This window comes from Borostomias antarcticus (assembly GCF_949987555.1).
Source record: "Borostomias antarcticus genome assembly, chromosome: 12".
Classification (NCBI taxonomy): Eukaryota; Metazoa; Chordata; class Actinopteri; order Stomiiformes; family Stomiidae; genus Borostomias; species Borostomias antarcticus.
The window spans coordinates 614,319-634,663 of NC_140245.1; the positions used below are offsets into that span (position 1 = coordinate 614,319).

Sequence of the window (20,345 nt, forward strand, 5' to 3'; positions counted from 1 at the left end):
AGGACCAGGGAAGGACCAGGGACGGACCAGGGGAAGGACCAGGGAAGGACCAGGGGAAGGACCAGGGAAGGACCAGGGAAGGACCAGGGGAAGGACCAGGGGAAGGACCAGGGAAGGACCAGGGAAGGACCAGGGACGGACCAGGGGCGGATCAGGGGCAGACCAGGGAAGGACCAGGGGAAGGACCAGGGAAGGACCAGGGACGGACCAGGGGAAGGACCAGGGAAGGACCAGGGGAAGGACCAGGGGAAGGACCAGGGACGGACCAGGGACGGACCAGGGACGGACCAGGGACGGACCAGGGGAAGGACCAGGGACGGACCAGGGGAAGGACCAGGGGTGGACCAGGGAAGGACCAGGGGTGGACCAGGGGTGGACCAGGAGAAGGACCAGGGGCGGACCAGGGGAAGGACCAGGGGAAGGACCAGGGGAAGGACCAGGGGAAGGACCAGGGAAGGACCAGGGAAGGACCAGGGGAAGGACCAGGGGAAGGACCAGGGAAGGACCAGGGACGGACCAGGGGCGGATCAGGGGCAGACCAGGGAAGGACCAGGGAAGGACCAGGGGCGGATCAGGGGCAGACCAGGGACGGACCAGGGGCGGATCAGGGGCAGACCAGGGACGGACCAGGGAAGGACCAGGGACGGACCAGGGGAAGGACCAGGGACGGACCAGGGGAAGGACCAGGGGCGGACCAGGGGAAGGACCAGGGGCGGACCAGGGGAAGGACCGGGGAAGGACCAGGGACGGATCAGGAACGGACCAGGGACAGATCAGGGGCGGACCGGGAACGGACCAGGGACGGATCAGGGACGGACCAGGCGCGGATCAGGGACAGACCAGGGACGGACGGCGTGTCAGAAGCGGTTGCTGGCCAGGCTGAGGACGAAGCGGGGGAGCCGGAGGAAGGAGGGGACGGCGGGGGACAGCCAGGACAGGTACGGGACCTGGCTCACCAGGAACTTCAGGGAGGTGACGTCAGTCACGCTGCGGCCTGAAAACAAAGAGCAGGACAAGTTATCTGAGTTATCTGAGTTATCTGAGTTATCTGAGTTATCTGTGTTATCTGAGTTATCTGAGTTATCTGTGTTATCTGAGTTATCTGTGTTATCTGAGTTATCTGTGTTATCTGAGTTATCTGAGTTATCTGTGTTATCTGAGTTATCTGAGTTATCTGTGTTATCTGAGTTATCTGAGTTATCTGTGTTATCTGAGTTATTTGTGTTATCTGTGTTATCTGAGTTATCTGAGTTATCTGAGTTATCTGTGTTATCTGTGTTATCTGAGTTATCTGTGTTATCTGAGTTATCTGTGTTATCTGTGTTATCTGTGTTATCTGAGTTATCTGTTATCTGAGTTATCTGTGTTATCTGTGTTATCTGTGTTATCTGAGTTTTCTGAGTTATCTGTGTTATCTGAGTTATCTGTGTTATCTGAGTTATCTGTGTTATCTGTGTTATCTGAGTTATCTGAGTTATCTGAGTTATCTGTGTTATCTGAGTTATCTGTGTTATCTGAGTTATCTGTGTTATCTGTGTTATCTGTGTTATCTGAGTTATCTGTGTGTGATATCTGAGTTATCTGAGTTATCTGTGTTATCTGAGTTATCTGTGTTATCTGAGTTATCTGTGTTATCTGTGTTATCTGAGTTATCTGAGTTATCTGAGTTATCTGTGTTATCTGTGTTATCTGTGTTATCTGAGTTATCTGAGTTATCTGAGTTATCTGTGTTATCTGAGTTATCTGTGTTATCTGAGTTATCTGTGTTATCTGAGTTATCTGAGTTATCTGTGTTATGAGGAGTTATCTGAGTTATCTGTGTTATCTGTTATCTGAGTTATCTGTGTTATCTGAGTTATCTGAGTTATCTGTGTTATCTGAGTTATCTGTGTTATCTGAGTTATCTGTGTTATCTGAGTTATCTGTGTTATCTGTGTTATCTGAGTTATCTGTGTTATCTGTGTTATCTGTGTTATCTGAGTTATCTGAGTTATCTGAGTTATCTGTGTTATCTGAGTTATCTGTGTTATCTGAGTTATCTGTGTTATCTGAGTTATCTGTGTTATCTGAGTTATCTGAGTTATCTGAGTTATCTGTGTTATCTGAGTTATCTGTGTGTGATATCTGTGTTATCTGAGTTATCTGTGTTATCTGTGTTATCTGAGTTATCTGTGTTATCTGTGTTATCTGAGTTATCTGTGTGTGATATCTGAGTTATCTGAGTTATCTGTGTTATCTGAGTTATCTGTGTTATCTGAGTTATCTGTGTTATCTGTGTTATCTGAGTTATCTGTGTTATCTGAGTTATCTGAGTTATCTGTGTTATCTGTGTTATCTGAGTTATCTGAGTTATCTGAGTTATCTGTGTTATCTGTGTTATCTGAGTTATCTGTGTTATCTGAGTTATCTGAGTTATCTGTGTTATGAGGAGTTATCTGAGTTATCTGTGTTATCTGTTATCTGAGTTATCTGTGTTATCTGAGTTATCTGAGTTATCTGTGTTATCTGAGTTATCTGTGTTATCTGTGTTATCTGAGTTATCTGTGTTATCTGAGTTATCTGTGTTATCTGTGTTATCTGAGTTATCTGAGTTATCTGAGTTATCTGTGTTATCTGAGTTATCTGTGTTATCTGAGTTATCTGTGTTATCTGTGTTATCTGTGTTATCTGAGTTATCTGTGTTATCTGAGTTATCTGTGTTATGAGGAGTTATCTGAGTTATCTGTGTTATCTGTTATCTGAGTTATCTGTGTTATCTGAGTTATCTGTGTTATCTGTGTTATCTGAGTTATCTGTGTTATCTGAGTTATCTGAGTTATCTGTGTTATCTGAGTTATCTGTGTTATCTGAGTTATCTGTGTTATCTGTGTTATCTGAGTTATCTGAGTTATCTGAGTTATCTGTGTTATCTGAGTTATCTGTGTTATCTGAGTTATCTGTGTTATCTGTGTTATCTGAGTTATCTGTGTTATCTGAGTTATCTGTGTTATCTGAGGAGTTATCTGAGTTATCTGTGTTATCTGTTATCTGAGTTATCTGTGTTATCTGAGTTATCTGTGTTATCTGAGTTATCTGTGTTATCTGAGTTATCTGTGTTATCTGAGTTATCTGAGTTATCTGTGTTATCTGAGTTATCTCTGTTATCTGAGTTATCTGTGTTATCTGAGTTATCTGTGTTATCTGTGTTATCTGTGTTATCTGAGTTATCTGAGTTATCTGTTATCTGAGTTATCTGTGTTATCTGTGTTATCTGAGTTTTCTGAGTTATCTGTGTTATCTGAGTTATCTGTGTTATCTGAGTTATCTGTGTTATCTGTGTTATCTGAGTTATCTGAGTTATCTGTGTTATCTGAGTTATCTGTGTTATCTGTGTTATCTGAGTTATCTGTGTTATCTGAGTTATCTGTGTTATCTGAGTTATCTGTGTTATCTGTGTTATCTGAGTTATCTGTGTTATCTGTGTTATCTGAGTTATCTGTGTTATCTGAGTTATCTGAGTTATCTGTGTTATCTGAGTTATCTGTGTTATCTGAGTTATCTGTGTTATCTGTGTTATCTGAGTTATCTGTGTGATTAGAACTGCGCAACGGGACGATAGAGAGATACCAAAGGTGGAGACAGCGCTTTGGAACTCTTTGTACTAAATACTTCTAGTGTGACTTTCAGACTGAGATGCCATTTTGTTTCATTTGATTATTCAGTCTGAACAGGCTCCCATTGTAGCCGTTTTCCGAGATGGCGAAGGAGTCCTCAGCGATTCGTTCATCCCCTGACCAATCACATAGCGTTCAAAGGACACTGACTGGCCTGGTTGGAATTTAAACCGAGAAATCACTCTGAATGAGAGCCTTTCCAGACCCTAAATCTAGTAATTCTTAAAAAAAAGGCGCATAGCTTACCATCGATGTCTTTTATTCCATAACGTCTTGCCAGGTCACAGGTCATCAAAACTTTTCCGGTCAGTGACATCAAGTTATTATCTGAAACGCAAAACATAAACAATATGACATCAAGTAAAACCTGCTAGCAACAGCAGAGGGGATAGATGAAATGTAACACAACAAAATGTTTGGCTTTGAGGAACAGAATGGTGACATTGGAATAACATTTGTGTAACCTGCTCAAGTAAACAGAATATTTGAATTGCAATTCTCAGTTTTGCATGTTTTACGGTATCGAGTTCCCTTATCCAAGCATACCTTTAGCCAGCGCCACAATACACCGCCCACTCAGCTCTGTGGTTTCTCCATTGGCAAACACATCTCTGAACTAAAAACAACATGGTGTTATCTGAAACATACTAACATTAAATTGACCAAGATATGAGTCTAAGACATTCCTTAAAGATAAAAAATAACTTACACCTGTATGCCAAGGGCTGCCCTTAGGATAGACTTACAACACAAAGATGTCCCAATAGTTTTATTAAACAGCTATCCCTGTTAGAGTAGAATAGGTCGTCCGTGTACGGTATACCTTTGGGTCCACGCCAGGTGGCGCGTCCTTCTCAATGATCATCTGGGACACCAGCTCGGTCTGGACTGCGCCCGGCCAGAGGCTGACAGAGACCACCCCTCTGCTCTTCAGCTCCACCGCCGTGTCCGCGGCAAGACGGTCACACTGAGGACCACAGCCAACCAGAGACTCAGGCCTACGTCTGGGACTTATAATAACACTGTTATGTTTACACTTGTGACACCCTGTTTTCAAAACAGTGCCTGTTTGTACGACTGAGCTGTTTCATAACCAAGCCGTGCCGGGAAGACTCACCGCTGCCTTACCGACGCCGTACGGCACGTTGAAGAGGTACCTCAGCCCCCCCATGGAGGAGATGACCAGGATCAGGCCCCGCCCTTGGGCCACCATCAACCGGGAAGCGTACACCGCGCAGAAATAGTGCCCCCTGGCAACGCACACCACATTACAGTCATTTAGCAGACGCTTTTATCCAAAGCGACTAACAATAATTGCATTTAACGTCGGAAGAGCTAATGTGCTACTACTCGCCAGAACTCACAAGTGCGTCTCCTTTCTAAAACAAGTGACTAAGAGCATAATCTAGTGCTGAAGGCAAAGTGCAAGAATAGCAATCTAAAATACAATACAATATAAAACAATAAATGCTTAGGAGGGAGGATTGTTGTAGTACTTCTTGAAGAGATTAGTTTTGAGCCTGCGATGAAAGATGGGCAGCGACTCTGCTGTCCTGACGCACAACACAGACCGCTACACACACCGTTGTGTAACAGAGTATCACTTACTCGTCTCTGGGTGAGCTACTAGTTCTACTAGTATCGCATTAAAAAGTCCCGCCATATTAGAAATATGATACACTTGGAGATTCAAGATATCTATATTTGTCACGTATAATGCACGTGTACAGTTACAGTGAAATGTTGATGCCGGCTCCAAGATTATGCTCAATGCAGATTAACTTCGATACTTACAAATTACACTATAAGTACTGAAAAAGCTTGCAAACATTGCAATGGTAGCACATCTCAGTTGTTCAATTCAAGGAGGACAAAATACTCACTTTTCTTAAACGCGTTAGCGTATTTTGTATGACGTGAGCCAAATATAAACATGTGAAAAGTGAGTATTTTGTCCTCCTTGAATTGAACAACTGAGATGTGCTACCATTGCAATGTTTGCAAGCTTTTTCAATCATATTACGGATATGGTTTTAGCACTCTAACTTGAAGAGCTATTTTGTTGAAGCGCAACCTCTTTTTGTAATACACTATAAGTACTATTTCTATACAGTGTACAGATAGGGGGAAAATAAGATAGATACCGGTCTGGATGGATTAATTGCATGTTATATATGGTTATTAATAAATAAATAAACCGCAGGGTGGAGGGTTATGTACTTGCTATAGCTATAATACATAATCTTGGGGAGGTTGAGGTGTATGAACAGATTAACAGAGCGAGAGTAGAGTGATAACCTGAAGACCAGGAAGCTGTGAGATGTTTCTAGGGAGCAGGTGGTGCCTGAGCCCATGAAGACCAGGAAGCTGTGAGATGTTTCTAGGGAGCAGGTGGTGCCTGAGCCCATGACCTGGAAGCTGTGAGATGTTTCTAGGGAGCAGGTGGTGCCTGAGCCCGTGACCTGGCAGTCTTACCGGAGCCCCGTGTTGTTTATGGAATCCCATATGGATGGATCCATTTCCCAGAACTTCTTTCCCATGTTCTCAAAAATAGCCTGTATTTTCATGTTGTGGTGAAGAATAGAAAATATTCATGATCACTTCTGAGACATGGAGATCATGGACACTGAGGAAGATAGTTACTGAATGAGATCACGGTGAGTAATTTCATAGAAATAGAATGACACCACATGATTAAATATCTACACACCCAAACCTCTTTCATGACACCTCTTATAGCCCTTTTCCACCAAGAAGGAACCGGTTCACGAACCTAATTTTCAACAGTTCCAAGCATTTTGACCAAAAATAAATGTTGGTTCTGAACCGGCACCAAAAAATAGTAGGTTTTTCAGCGTGAACCGTGATGATATAATGACGTACAACGGTCCTGCTCAAAACTAGTCGAAACGCGGTCCCGTTCCCTAGATAGAACCAAGGTTCCAAGAATTCTGCACCGGACCGGTTCACGAACCAGAGTTACTTTGGTGGAAAAGGGCTCTTATTGAAGTGATGCCAGATCTTATCCAGTACCAGAACCAGATCTTATCCAGTACCAGAGCCAGATCATATCCAGTACCAGAGCCAGATCTTATCCAGTACCAGAGCCAGATCATATCCAGTACCAGAGCCAGATCATATCCGGTACCAGAGCCAGATCTTATCCAGTACCAGAGCCAGATCTTATCCAGTACCAGAGCCAGATCATATCCGGCACCAGAGGCAGATCATATCCGGTACCAGAGCCAGATCTTATTCAGTACCAGAGCCAGATCTTATCCAGTACCAGAGCCAGATCATATCCGGTACCAGAGCCAGATCATATCCAGTACCAGAGCCAGATCATATCCGGTACCAGAGCCAGATCTTATCCTGTACCAGAGCCAGATCATATCCAGTACCAGAGCCAGATCATATCCGGTACCAGAGCCAGATCTTATCCAGTACCAGAGCCAGATCTTATCCAGTACCAGAGCCAGATCATATCCAGTACCAGAGCCAGATCTTAGCCAGTACCAGAGCCAGATCTTAGCCAGTACCAGAGCCAGATCATATCCAGTACCAGAGCCAGATCATATCCAGTACCAGAGCCAGATCTTAGCCAGTACCAGAACCAGCGTAGTGTAGTTGTGTTACTGACCTGCACTCCAGCATACGCGTTGTTGACTAGCATGTCCAGCCGGCCATTCTGTTCACGCTCGATTCGCTCAAACAGCTCTTTGATATCGTCCTCCTTTGAGGAATCGCAGATCACTGGCAGACACTGGCCGCCCCTCTCAGTGACCTGTTATTGAAAAGGCAGGAAGATAGTGACCTGATGTAATCGCGGGAGGCAGAGTGCTTGTGTGTCCTGAGTAGATTAGATAGCGAGTTGTTGGTTAAACACACTCCCCCCGTATAAATACCATCACCACCAAAGAAGAGTTATACCTTTTAATTGGCATCATTTACTTTTAATTGGTGTATTTTATTATTAATTGGTGTAGCTCGTTAAAATAGTGTCCGTCCCACGGAGACCGGAGTTCAAACCCCACCCTGGGCATGCTGATACATATGGGTTACACTAACACACTGTAGTTAGGCCACCAATTTAATACACCTCTCCTAATATTGATATGTATGTTTGATGAATAATCTTTTGAAATCCCCACTGTTGCAACCTTATGTGGGGGTGAATATCTGCTGGGTTTCCCATCAACCTGATGAGATGACCGGGGCTCAGTGCTGGGTTCTGACCTCAGCCGGGGGTCACTACTGGGTTCTGACCTCAGCCGGGGATCACTACTGGGTTCTGACCTCAGCCGGGGATCACTACTGGGTTCTGACCTCAGCCGGGGATCACTACTGGGTTCTGACCTCAGCCGGGGGTTACTACTGGGTTCTGACCTCAGCCGGGGCTCAGTGCTGGGTTCTGACCTCAGCCGGGGCTCAGTGCTGAGTTCTGCTTACTCACCTCAGCTGCCGTCTCCTTCAAAGTCTTCTCATGTCGACCGGTGATGTAGACCGTGGCCCCGGCCTCAGACAGCTGCAGGGCGATGCCCCTTCCAATGCCCCTGGAGGCCCCCGTCACCAGACACACCCAGCCTGCGAGAGACATCTCCTGGTGGGGGAGATGGAGAGGGAGCGCTCAGCTCCACTCAGCTTGAACAGGCTAGACCATATTCAAGCAAACAATACCAGAGTGGCTAAACTTGCAATGTTTTTTTCACAGCTCTAGACGAGCCTAACAGAGCCTAAGATAACAAATCACACCCACTGAGCACATACAGCCCTGTAGGCTTAGATGAGATAAGATTAACCTTGATCATGTTGGCACTACAGCAGCGCGAAGGGCCAGATCAGAGCAAAGAGCATACATAGAGGAGTACAACATATATACAATATGTTTAAAATACAGAATATATACATACATACAATCTGTATACGTATGTATAAAATATAGGTATATATATTGTAGGTATATATATATAATATACCTATACTGCAATATACATACAATAACAAAAAAGTAGTAATGTGTACTTAAAGTAGCTACTTGCTAATAAAACAGTAAATAGTTCAAAGATAAATACAGTACATATTGGCCCTACAGCCTATACTTGGTCATTGCTATGATAAATAAAGTTTTACCTGGATTTAATCTACATAAAACGGTGGGCCACACATTTCCAAGTAATATCAACTTTGCAACAAACGTTGCAATAAAATAAGACCTAAAATAATTGATTAGCTGCGGCGCCATCCATTGATCGAGCAGGTTACTCACTCACTCAGCTCACTTATCTGGCCCCCAGGTGATACTGTTCTTTTGCTTCCCTCTGGAATATGTAGAGAGTGGGTCGTATGCCCACCTCCCTTGTTAAATCGTTTAGGATGAAGAAGAATACTTGATAGACATGGAAAACCTCAAAATGGTTAAAGAAAAAGAAATAAAGCGACTGGTAGGCTAGCCTATCGCCAAGGTTTGGCATAGCCTACCTTTTAACTAGAGCAAAGTGCAATAAGATAAGGCGATAGAAAGTGGAAGTCAGAAAATTTAACACAAATAAATTACAACCTGTCGGAATGTTCTACGCAACACAGTAAGCTAGTTTCTTACGTTGGGTCTTACGATTTCTGTCCACAGTGTCGATGGAGAAAGCTCTGGTCGGAATATGGATTATTGTAGACCCGTCTCAGTCTCCAGTGAGGGAATAGAAGTGGGTCCGTGTGGTCCGTTGACTATATAACCCACATGACTATATAACCCACATGACTATATAACCCACATGAACCTGCCATAACCGCGCCTCCTGTGATTACCGTAATGTTCCTAAAGTGAGACCGATTACAGGCCACAAAACGGTTGTCTTCTTTCCCCCCTGCCTCGTGGTTTTCCTATACAGTACAACATGAAGAATCTAAACACACTTCCATGTCAAGATGATGAAACATTATCAGAAATTGTAACTGTGCTACATCAATTGGTATGAATGATGATGCAAGGTGTTGTAAACACATCACACTTTAGTCTTGGGACTAGTCTGGGTTAGTCGACTGTCATCTACTTGGATGAGTTATCATTTTATGACAACTCCCCAAAAATATGACTTATGAAACGCCAGGAACTTATGAAATGTGAGTGTCTGCTGACATACCATTAAGTTCTCAGATGACAGACGGATTCCTCCAGGGCTAGGAACGTGGTGCATCGGCTGAGACACCCAGCAATGGGAAGGTGGTGTGACTATTGAATCAGGAACGATCCCACACAACTACACAAGCTTCCCGTCGCAAGTCTAACCTTAAACCTACCAGGAGGTAGAGCGAGTCATCCAGTGACCGCAGGGTCAGCGGTTCAAATCCCAGCTCCTCCTCTTTCCACATGTCGAAGTGTCCTTGGGCACGACTCTGAAACCCAAATCCCAATGAGCAGGCTGGCACCGTGCATGGCAGCTGCCACCATTGTTGTGTGAATGGGTGAGTGAGAGGCCATTGTGTTGGATAAAAGTACTATATAAGTGCTGTTAATTAACAATTTATTTATGCAGCATTGATCCAAAGAATGACACAAACCTCTTAACTGCATCAACACATGGAGATAGAGGCAGTGAGCTAGGATAGTTTCAGAAACACTTCTTACTGCAAAAACATAAGTCCTCTTCATACATGTGGGACACACTTGGGTGTGCCTGCTTTTGAGTGAGGAACTGTCTGACTCTCCTGTCTGGCTGTGAGGCAGAGGGGAGTGTATTAGTGGTGGACAGGGTATGGGACGAGGATATTGAGGACATGATGTACTTGACTACAGCGTTTAGGGTTCTGTCCTGTTTCTGCAGAGACAGTAGTGCGTGACATGGTTCCACTCATGGTTCCACTCATGGTTCCACTCTGGTAGAATTCACACCGTTTCTGACACCTCATTAGTGTGTTCTTCTCTCACAGTTTGTGTTACAATTGAAGTTATTTGACCCCTGAAATCACATCCGGGGTCATTGGGGTTGATGGGGGATCTGACAGACGTAGCTCAACATCTATGTACTCTACTCTATAACCTTTACACTGAACACTTGAACCAACACCTGACAACACTCAACTGAACACTACACAACTGCATACTTGAACGTTATTTAATTGCACTGCCTACATCATGGACACAGGCAAAGTCATCCATGATCGGATGGGATAAGTAGATGACGATGATACTGACAGACTGCTAGACGACGGATAGGATAGTAAATTGCCAGTTTGGGAACCTTTAAATGTCTAGCTGAGTACATAGGACTGGAATGAGGAACTGATTAGCACTGATAAGATACTGTACTGTAAGGACAAGCGATTACAAGAATTTCAGTGGACCTGTACTTGTTACACGTGGCAAATTCATTTTCTATTCTATTCTATTTTACTGCTCTAACACACAGCAGAAGTACGTCGAGAGCTAGGAAACGGTTAGTGGGCTGATTAACTCCACTTGGAGGCTGACAGAAGCATATGCAGATACCTAATAGGGTCTATTTTAGCTGGTAACATCAAACAAACACATGAGTAGCAGTTCCTAAAGATCATACTTTACTTGAAACGAGTAGTTTTATAACCACATATATATATAACACATAATGAAGGTTTGTAGTTTATAATAACCACTATTATAGTGTATTATGGGCGGCTGTAGCTCAGTTGGTAGAGCGGGTCGTTCAGTGATCGAAGGGTCAGTGGTTCGAATCCCAGCTCCAACTGTCCACATGTCGAAGTGTCCTTGAGCAAGACACCTAACCCCAAATTGCTCCCAATGAGCAGGTTAGCACCTTGCATGGCAGCTACCGCCATTGGTGTGTGAATGTGTGTGTGAATGGGTGAATGAGAGGCCATTGTAAATCGCTTTGAGTGCCGCTAAGGTGGAAAAGCGCTATATAAATGCAGTCCATTTTACCATTTACCATTATAAAGATGTGCTTAGTAATACACTATAAGATGTAAAAAGTGTACTACACAACCCATATGGATGAAATGAAAGGATGAAAGTGCACATTAGAGAAGAAACAGATTTTTTTCACCCATTTTATTCATACTTCGTACAAAACTGTTCAGAATCATTACAGCTTTGAGAGCAAATCTCTCGATTATCATTGACCCCATCTGGGTCCACACCCCTTTGATCTCTCTGTGGTACACACACATACACACACACACACACACACACACACACACACACTTGCGCTATTTCATGTAGATAATTTTCAACAGGTACAAAACTAGGGCAAAAACATGATGGAAGGATTATATCATTCAAAGTGGATTCTTCAATGTCTTGAGATATTGTTTCCTATAGAATGCTTACTGAGAGATAGGGTAAAACCAACCCTGCTACCCATGTTCAGTTCACGCCATCAATGAGCACAAATAGCAAAACCGTTTGCTTCTTACACTGAACCAACCGCTATTCCCAGACACAGTCATGTTCAACACGCTCCACACTTTTACTTTGTCCCTCGACATCAAACATCACTTGTTTAAGTTGTTTATCACCACTATGACTACCACCCATAACCCTGCCATGCTTACAAACTCTCCATCCTCCTCCTCCTGACTCAATCCCGGCCGGCTGTCCCTGCCACCCCTCTGTAAAAGTGCGCCACAAAGATGGGGTCGCGTTCTTCCAGGATGTGCAGGAAGCCGTTCCTCTCCTCCTCGCTCCAGGACTCAAACCACTGGGTCCACAGGCGAAGCTGGCACTCAAAAATGTTTGGCGGTCTGTCTATGACCTAGAACCGGTACAGGAGAGGGAAACAAGAGTGGCATTTAAAATGTGCGTTCATGGTAATTGGGGTTGAGGACGATCACAGCTATGACAGCTGTTAAGAGGACATGCATAATATGACTGTGGCGAGATTAGATAGATAAGATTAGATAGATAGATAGATAGATAGATAAGATTAGACAGATAGATAGATAGATAGATAAGATAGATTAGATAGATAGATAGAAAGATAGAAAGAAACACTTGATAGAGTCATGAAAAAGACACTAGATAAGGGGGTAGTAGCATAAATAGAGAACTAACAGGGACTATATACTGTACATCCATACGCAGCAGTGCAGCTGTTACCTGAAGAGTATTGAGGGACTCCAGGAGCGTGCACACTTTCCCGGGGACGGCCTTCCCCAGGAGGTCCTGGAGGAAACGCTCTCTCTGTGTGGTTCCCCAGCCCAGGAACCAGCTCAGAACGCACCGCTGCTCCTGGAGCGTGACGTAGGACAGGGGCGCGGCCTCCCCACCCACCCCGCCGGTGTTGGGAGGGATGCACGACAGGGCCTCCAGGCTGGGCGGCACCAAGCCCTGCGGAGGAGACGGGAAGTCCAGTGGGCCGGGCGGCGATAGGCCGGCCTGTGTGCCGCCGAACCAGCCGGGGGCGGCGCTGTCCAGAGCTGGACCCCTCATACTGGGGTAGCGTGCGCTGGACAGGTCGTCCGCTGGGGTGGGCGTCAGGTCAGGGGGCTGCTGGTTTGAGCCTTGGTTGACATGGTAGAACCAGGACATCTTTAGGGAATAAAATAAGAGAAAAGAACGATGTAAAGGATGTTTATTCGAGCCTTCAAGGATGTTTATTTGTCATTATGTACAAGTTACAGGTACCATGGGTAATGTAATGCTCAAATGTGGCTAGACGTTGCTGTAATGTCATAAAATAGTATAAGAATTGTTTTAAATATGAAAAAAAACAACATGTTATTAGCAGAATACTGAGAATAACAGACAGGAATAGTACCTAGTATAAGTATGTCCACAGCAGAGGACACACTGGCTATCTTGTAACAAGGCACTAAGCTCCTTACTACTACACATTTATTGAATAACATCGACAGATATTCTCCTATTAGATACAGCAGATTGTCTTGAATCCCTTTGATGTTAGAGCTATCAACACAGTCACTATCATCAGACACATCCTAAGCTAGATGACCAACAAGGGCAGACAGACAACTGGTGATTAGTCAGGCAGAGCAGAGGTGAGTTTGCAAGCTTGACTAGCCTAGCTATAATAGATAGGAAGTATTTGCTAATTCCTCACCGCACAGCTTTACACCGGTCACCTTATTTTACGCATATTGAGGAGCTTGCCCAATAAACAGAGCAGTTTCGTGGCTACTGACAGCAGATTTGGCTGGTAAGTGGGCTAGCTGGGAAGCTAACTCAGCTAACTCAGCTAGCTCAAATAGCTCATCCACTATGGCGGTGTGTTCATGGAGAGCATCAGAGTTGCGCAGTGTGCGCAGACACCGCAGTTCGCACATTTTCTAACATCCAACATTTACTTTCTAGCAGGTATTTATTGGATAATTATCCCATCGGCGTTGATCACAGACAACTCAATAGTAAAAAACCCACGCAAAAAAAGTGTTTTTAATGTGAAATTCTCCAAGTAAAGACCATTTTCCCTTAAGTCACCGAGTCGGTGACGTTGCTCGGGAAGGCGTGTCTCCGCAGCGGCAGACAGAGGAAGGGAAGATGGCGGACCTGGAAGACGTGACTCTGGACGGGAGGCCGCTGCACTCTCTCCGGGTGGCGGATCTCAAAGCCGCCCTAGAGGAACGAGGGCTTCCTAAAAGCGGGCAGAAAAATGCCCTCATTAAAAGACTCAAAGGGGTGAGTTTGGAGACGTTATTCCACATCACACTAGAGCAGAAGGAATGGGAGCTAGCATGCTAAGCTAACTGGTTCTCTCACTCAGGCCGAGGCTCGGCTCGAAGGCCTGGAAGCTTTTTTACTTTCAGAAACGAGTATCCAGTGTGTACTTGTGTACTTTGCATGATGGATATCTCTAACTTATACTTCCCCCTCCGCTGGGGAGCTCGGTGGGCTGCAATTGGACCAGACTGTTGAATTGGTCCAAAGAGAGCTGGATATTTAGTGTTTATTTAGTGTTTATGTGACGTTAAGTCTAACGTTAGGCACGGATAGCTGGAAGTGTTGCATAGCTAGCTGGTCCTGGTAGTGTTAGCATAGTTAGCTAGCTAGCTGGTCCTGGTAGTGTTAGCATAGTTAGCTAGCTAGCTGGTCCTGGTAGTGTTAGCACTAGCTAGCTAGCTGGTCCTGGTAGTGTTAGCATAGTTAGCTAGCTAGCTGGTCCTGGTAGTGTTAGCACTAGCTAGCTAGCTGGTCCTGGAAGTGGTAGTGTTAGCATAGTTAGCTAGCTAGCTGGTCCTGGTAGTGTTAGCATAGTTAGCTAGCTAGCTGGTCCTGGTAGTGTTAGCATAGTTAGCTAGCTAGCTGGTCCTGGAAGTGGTAGTGTTAGCATAGTTAGCTAGATAGCTGGTCCTGGTAGTGTTAGCATTGCTAGCTAGCTGGTCCTGGTAGTGTTAGCATTGCTAGCATGCTAGCTAGCTGGTCCTGGTAGTGTTAGCATTGCTAGCATGCTAGCTAGCAGGTCCGCGCTTTGTTGGTATGCACGAGTTGAGGGGGGAGGTTACACAACGTGTGCGCGCCTGTACAGTACCAGCCTTAAACTTCCTTCATTTACTGTACTGGGAAAAACACGGGCAACTTTGTTAGCTGTTTCAACAAAGCATATGTAGTTTCGTCATATGTAGTTCTTTACACTTATTTTACTATTAGCTATTTGCGAGCTACAAGTGGTACAATGCAGGACTGGCAGATGAACTTTCCAAACGGCCCGCTAGTGCTAACTAAGATTAACTAATCATATTATATTTCCATGTTTAGATACCTTACTCAAAATAATGTTCAGTTTCTCTACCTCGGTATTTCTCTGCATGTCTGTGTGGCTTATAGTTGAATTCTTCTAACTTTCTACTCGCCAGTTATTGAGGTATTAAGTGACTGGAGTGAATTCAACCTTTTATTTTAATTTTATTATTGTCATTAAATTCGTAACAAAAGGAGTGTTGTTTTCCCCCCCAGGCTCTTATGCTGGAGAACTTGCAGAGGACCTCGACTCCTCACATCGGCCTGCAGCCCAACTCACAGGTGAGACCTCATCCGGAGTTAAGAGACCAGCAGCGAGACAAGGACATATCCGTGCATCCACACCTGCCAGTATGAACAGTAATAATAGTTTGTTTACTTTGTAATAGGCTCTGTTTTTTTGTATTATTCACGAGCGCCTTTGTGTCTTTTCTGGAGATTGGAGAGGAGATGAGCCAGAATAGCTTCATAAAGCAGTACCTGGCCAAGCAGCAGGAGCTCCTGAGACAGCGTCTGGAGAGAGAGGCTCGCGAGGCAGCGGAGACAGACGGTGAGATGATGATGATGATGATGATGCGTGCTGGACTTTATATGCGGCGGCGGTATAGCTCAGTTGGTAGAGCGGATCGTTCAGTGATCGTAGGGTCGGTGGTTCGAATCCCGGCTCCTCCTGACTACCTGTCGAAGTGTCCTTGGGCAAAGACACTGAACCCCAAAATGCTCCCAATGAGCAGGCAAGCGCCTTGCATGGCAGCTGTCGCTATTGGTGTGTGAATGGCGCTCCGGGCCAGTGTAACAACTGGATGGGGAGCGTGTTACAAATGCAGTACCTATACCTACCTATACCTATATGGTCTCTCAACTTGAACCTTTAAACCCTCACGGCTGTGAAGCAGCAGACCACCGGCCTCCTATCAGGGGGGGGTCAGTATTCATCCCTACCTCACGTGTACCTTTGTTACCCCCCCTTATCGCGGTTCTTCTCTGCGCAGACCAAGACGAGGAGGACCACGCAGACGTCAATAACAGCACCCCCTCTCCAGCGCCGACACAGGTTAGACTCCCAACTACACTTTCATTCTCTGTGTCCCCATTTTATTTTGTAATTCCCGTCAGTTTTTGTAATTGCCCACTGCAGATAATACTGCATGCCAGAGATGATCTTGCACGTTTGGGAGAATCTCACAGTCAATCAATGATCGTTTACACGCACGCTAGATGCTGGTAAGCTGTTAGTTGTGCCGCCATAAACTCGGGTCTGAGCTCCCCTTCCATCCTCACCAGGATGCGGCGCCTGCGTTGGGTGACCAGGCGAAGGCGCCGGGCCCCCTGGAGGGGGAGGCGCCCGCGGGCCCGGCCAGCATGGCGGAGGCCTACAGGGCCAGAGAAGGCCACGCGTCCGCACCCCCCGCGCCCGCCTCGCCCACCTCCGGGGCCGTGGCCTCCCTGTCCGTGCGCGTCGGCGCCGCCGCCAGGGAGAGAGTCCCGACGTCCAGCCAGGTCCCGGCGGACAGCGACGAGGACGACGACAGCGACGAGGACGGGGAGGAGGAGGAGGACGACGACTGGGACGCCGGCGCCGCCAGGAGGAGGCGGAGCCTGGGAGAGCCGGCGGCGAGGAGCCAGCTGGCGAGAGAGAGGTCCGGAGGATCCCGCCAGCAGCAGCCTCCGCCGCCTCACAACATCCCCCCGCTGCTGTCCCCGCAGCTCCGCCAGCCCACGCCGCCCCCCTCCCCTCCGCCGGAGCTGTCCTTCCCCCTGCCCGACACACCCAAGCAGAGCCCCACCAGCCCAGGCGAGCCCCAGGCCCGGCACCGGGCCTCCAGCACCTCCAGCTCCGGCTCCTCCAGCAGCGGCAGCCGCAGCAGCAGCCCGGAGCCGCCCGGCGGCGCCGACCGCAAGCCCGGCCCGCTCACCCTGCTGGCGCGCAAGATGGAGTCGGAGGGGGCCTTCTCCGGAGCCGGGTGGCACGGCCGCGGGGACGCCGGCGGGGAGAGGCAGGACGGCAGCAGCGGCGCCACCGCCGCACCGTTCCCCCCCAGGGGCCCCCAAGAGGGCACGGTGTCGGCCATCACCCACACCGCCAACGCGGCGGCGGGCCTGCCATTCCCCAGTATGAGCACAGTCATCAACCAGGGAGGCCCAGGGGCCCATCTCCCCCACAGTCAAGTGCCTGTGAGTGTGCTTAGGGCCCCTGGCGCGCAGGAGAGGGACCAGGGACTGCAGGCAGAAAGGGACAGGGCCCTCGAGCAGGAGAGAGTCCGAGCCCTCGAGCTGGAAAGGCAAGAGAGAGTGCTGGAGCAAGAGCGCGCCACGGAGCAGGAGAGACAAAGGGCCCTGGAGAGAGAGAGGGAGGAGAGAGAGAGGGCTCTGGAGAGAGAGAGAGTGGAAAGAGAGAAAGCTCTGGAGCGAGAGAGAGCGGAGAGGGAGAAAGCTCTGGAGCGAGAGAGGGAAGAGAGAGAGAGGGCTTTGGCGCTTGAGAGGGAGGAGAGGGCCCTCGAGCTGGAGAGAGAGGAGCTGGAGAGACAGAGAGCCTTGGAGAAAGAGCGTGCCATGCAGAGAGAGAGGGAGGAGAGGGAGAGAGCCTTACAGAGAGAGGAGAGGGAGAGGGAGAGGGCCCTGCAACGAGAGAGAGAGGAGAGGGAGCGAATCATGGAGGTAGAGAGGACCAAGGCTTTGGAGAGGGAGAGGGCTTTGGAGCAGGAGAGGCTGGAGAAGGAGAGGGAGGAGAGAGCCAGGGAGGAGAGAGCCAGGAAGGAGAGGGAGAAGGCCCTGGAGGAAGAGAGGATGGAGCGAGAGAGGGCCTTGGAGCTAGAGAGGGAGAGAGCTCTGAAGCAAGAACGGTTGGAGAGAGAGAGGGCTTTGGAGATGGAGAGGGAGAGAGCCAGGGAGCAAGAGAGACTGGAGAGGGAGAAAGCTCTCGAAAAAGAGAGAGCCAGGGAGAAAGAAAGGGAAGAACGTGAAACACTGGAGAGAGAGAGAGCCCTGGAGCAGGAGAGAGCTCTACAGAGGGAGAGGGAGGAGAGAGAGAGGGCCCTGGAGAAGGAGAGAGCTCTACAGAGGGAGAAAGAGGAGAGAGAGAGGGCCCTGGAGAAGGAGAGAGCTCTACAGAGGGAGAAAGAGGAGAAGGAGAGGGCTCTGGAGCAGGAGAGAGCTCTGCAGAGAGAGAAGGAGGAGAGGGAGAGAGCTCTGGAGAAGGAGAGAGCTCTACAGAGAGAGAAAGAGGAGAGGGAGAGAGCCCTGGAGAAAGAGAGAGCCCTAGAGGAGGAGAGAGCTCTACAGATGGAGAAAGAGGAGAGAGAGAGGGCCCTGGAGCAGGAGAGAGCTCTACAGAGGGAGAAAGAGAAGGAGGAGAGGGCTCTGGAGAAGGAGAGAGCTCTACAGAGAGAGAAAGAGGAGAGGGAGAGAGCTCTGGAGAAGGAGAGAGCCCTAGAGGAGGAGAGAGCTCTACAGAGAGAGGAGGAGGAGAAGGAGAGAGCTCTGGAGAAGGAGAGAGCTCTACAGAGAGAGGAGGAGAAGGAGAAAGCTCTACAGAGAGAGAAGGAGGTGAGGGAGAGAGCTCTGGAGAAGGAGAGAGCTCTACAGAGAGAGAAGGAGGAGAAGGAGAAAGCTCTACAGAGAGAGAAGGAGGCGAGGGAGAGGGCTCTAGAGAGAGAGAAGGAGGAGAGGGAGAGGGCTCTAGAGAAGGAGAGAGCCCTAGAGGAGGAGAAAGCTCTACAGATTGAGAAGAAGGAGAGGGAGAGGGCTCTAGAGAGAGAGAAGGAGGAGAGGGAGAGAGCTCTACAGAGAGAGAAGGAGGAGAGGGAGAAATCTCTAGAGCAGGAGAGGGCTCTAGAGAGAGAGAAGGAGGAGAGGGAGAGAGCTCTACAGAGAGAGAAGGAGGAGAGGGAGAAATCTCTAGAGCAGGAGAAAGCCCTGGAGAAGGAGAAAGCCCTACAGAGAGAGAAGGAGGAGAGGGAGAAGGCCCTGGAGCAGGAGAAAGCCCTACAGAGAGAGGAGGAGAAGGAGAAAGCCCTAGAGCAGGAGAAAGCCCTACAGAGAGAGAAGGAGGAGAAGGAGAAAGCCCTAGAGCAGGAGAAAGCCCTAGAGAGAGAGAAGAAGAAGAAGGAGAGAGCTTTGGAGCAGGAGAAAGAAAAGCTTAAGACGGCAGAGAGGGAAAGGGAGAGTCATCTTCCTCCGTGGAAGCGAGGTCGTGAGATTGGTCTCACCCCCCCGCCCGCCCCCCCCTCCCTCTCCACAGGAGCAGGTAGAGTGGCGGCGACAGAGAGGGGGGAGCAGGAGGGGGGGGAGCCTCAGGTGGCACAGAGGGACAACCCGCCCCCAGATTCTGGTACGCCCCTGTCGCCGGCTAGCGCCACGCCCCCGTCACCCCAGTCCTCTTCCAAGAAGTTCCGTTTCTTGAGAGACACCCCGATTATTTCCCAGTCTTCCTTCTTGCTCCCCAAGAGGCCCCGCACCTTCTCCGACGGCCCCAACCCTCCCCAGGCCCGGGTCGTGGCCCCGGCCCCCAGCCGGCCCGGAGAGCGGGGGCCAGAAGGGCCCCGGTCCTCCGCCGAGCAGGCGGCGCCAGAGATGCCCGCCGGGCAGGGTGCGCTCATTTCGGCCCGCGGCCCCGCGCCGACCGCCCCGCCAGGAGAGAAGTCTAGAAGCCCGGCGCCAGAAGGGGACGTCCGAGTGGGCGAAGAGGAGGCGGAGAAACAGGCGGTCCAGAAGGCCGCCGTGGAAGGAAAGGACCCCGACGCCGGCCCCCCCAGCCTGGCGGGCGCCGCCCTGCCCCCGTCACCCCCGCCGGAGGAGGCTAGGAAGGGACGAGGCGAGAAGAGGCCGGACAAGCGAGGCAAACGGGCATCTTCGTCCAGCGACTCCTCGGACTCCGACTCCGGCTCGTCCTCCTCCCGGTCGTCTGGCTCCTCCTCTTCCTCCTCCTCCCAGGACAAAGCCGTCAGCGGTAGAAGGGTGAGTGGTCTCTCTGATCCTCCCTCTCTCTCTCTCTCTCTCTCTCTCTC

General features: G+C 48.4%; 3 protein-coding genes across 6 annotated transcripts in view; 1 reads left to right on the top strand and 2 right to left on the bottom strand.

Moving 5' to 3' along the window:
• Window positions 1-4: 4 nt before the first annotated feature.
• Window positions 5-9,918, bottom strand: dhrs1 (dehydrogenase/reductase (SDR family) member 1). 4 transcript variants are annotated; one of them, XM_084446900.1, is made up of 9 exons: window positions 9,791-9,918; window positions 8,107-8,253; window positions 7,294-7,437; window positions 6,129-6,208; window positions 4,771-4,903; window positions 4,477-4,620; window positions 4,200-4,269; window positions 3,900-3,980; window positions 5-994 (listed from the first exon to the last, which is right to left on the bottom strand). In XM_084446900.1, the coding sequence occupies exons 1-9, from the start codon at window positions 9,842-9,844 to the stop codon at window positions 858-860; spliced, it is 990 nt and encodes a 329-aa protein (XP_084303026.1). In that variant the 5' UTR covers window positions 9,845-9,918; the 3' UTR covers window positions 5-857. The 4 variants fall into 4 exon arrangements, with proteins under 4 accessions (XP_084303026.1, XP_084303027.1, XP_084303028.1 ...); XM_084446901.1 differs by lacking the exon at window positions 9,791-9,918 and adding an exon at window positions 9,265-9,386; XM_084446902.1 differs by lacking the exon at window positions 9,791-9,918 and adding an exon at window positions 9,253-9,363.
• Window positions 9,919-11,754: 1,836 nt separating this feature from the next.
• cUnh14orf119 (chromosome Un C14orf119 homolog) lies at window positions 11,755-13,833 on the bottom strand. Its single transcript, XM_084446909.1, has 3 exons — window positions 13,706-13,833; window positions 12,742-13,173; window positions 11,755-12,397 (listed from the first exon to the last, which is right to left on the bottom strand). Exons 2-3 carry the CDS (start codon window positions 13,171-13,173, stop codon window positions 12,224-12,226), a joined length of 606 nt encoding a protein of 201 aa, XP_084303035.1. The 5' UTR covers window positions 13,706-13,833; the 3' UTR covers window positions 11,755-12,223.
• Window positions 13,834-14,138: 305 nt separating this feature from the next.
• Window positions 14,139-20,345, top strand: part of acin1a (apoptotic chromatin condensation inducer 1a) — a gene marked incomplete at its 3' end in the record, with an annotated part of 16,131 nt that continues 9,924 nt past the window's right edge. Inside the window, exons 1-5 of the mRNA XM_084447150.1 lie at window positions 14,139-14,280; window positions 15,556-15,621; window positions 15,778-15,889; window positions 16,332-16,393; window positions 16,624-20,295. Coding sequence (XP_084303276.1) covers window positions 14,143-14,280; window positions 15,556-15,621; window positions 15,778-15,889; window positions 16,332-16,393; window positions 16,624-20,295 — 4,050 coding nt within the window. The 5' untranslated portion in view covers window positions 14,139-14,142. The remainder of the gene's footprint in view (window positions 14,281-15,555; window positions 15,622-15,777; window positions 15,890-16,331; window positions 16,394-16,623; window positions 20,296-20,345) is intronic.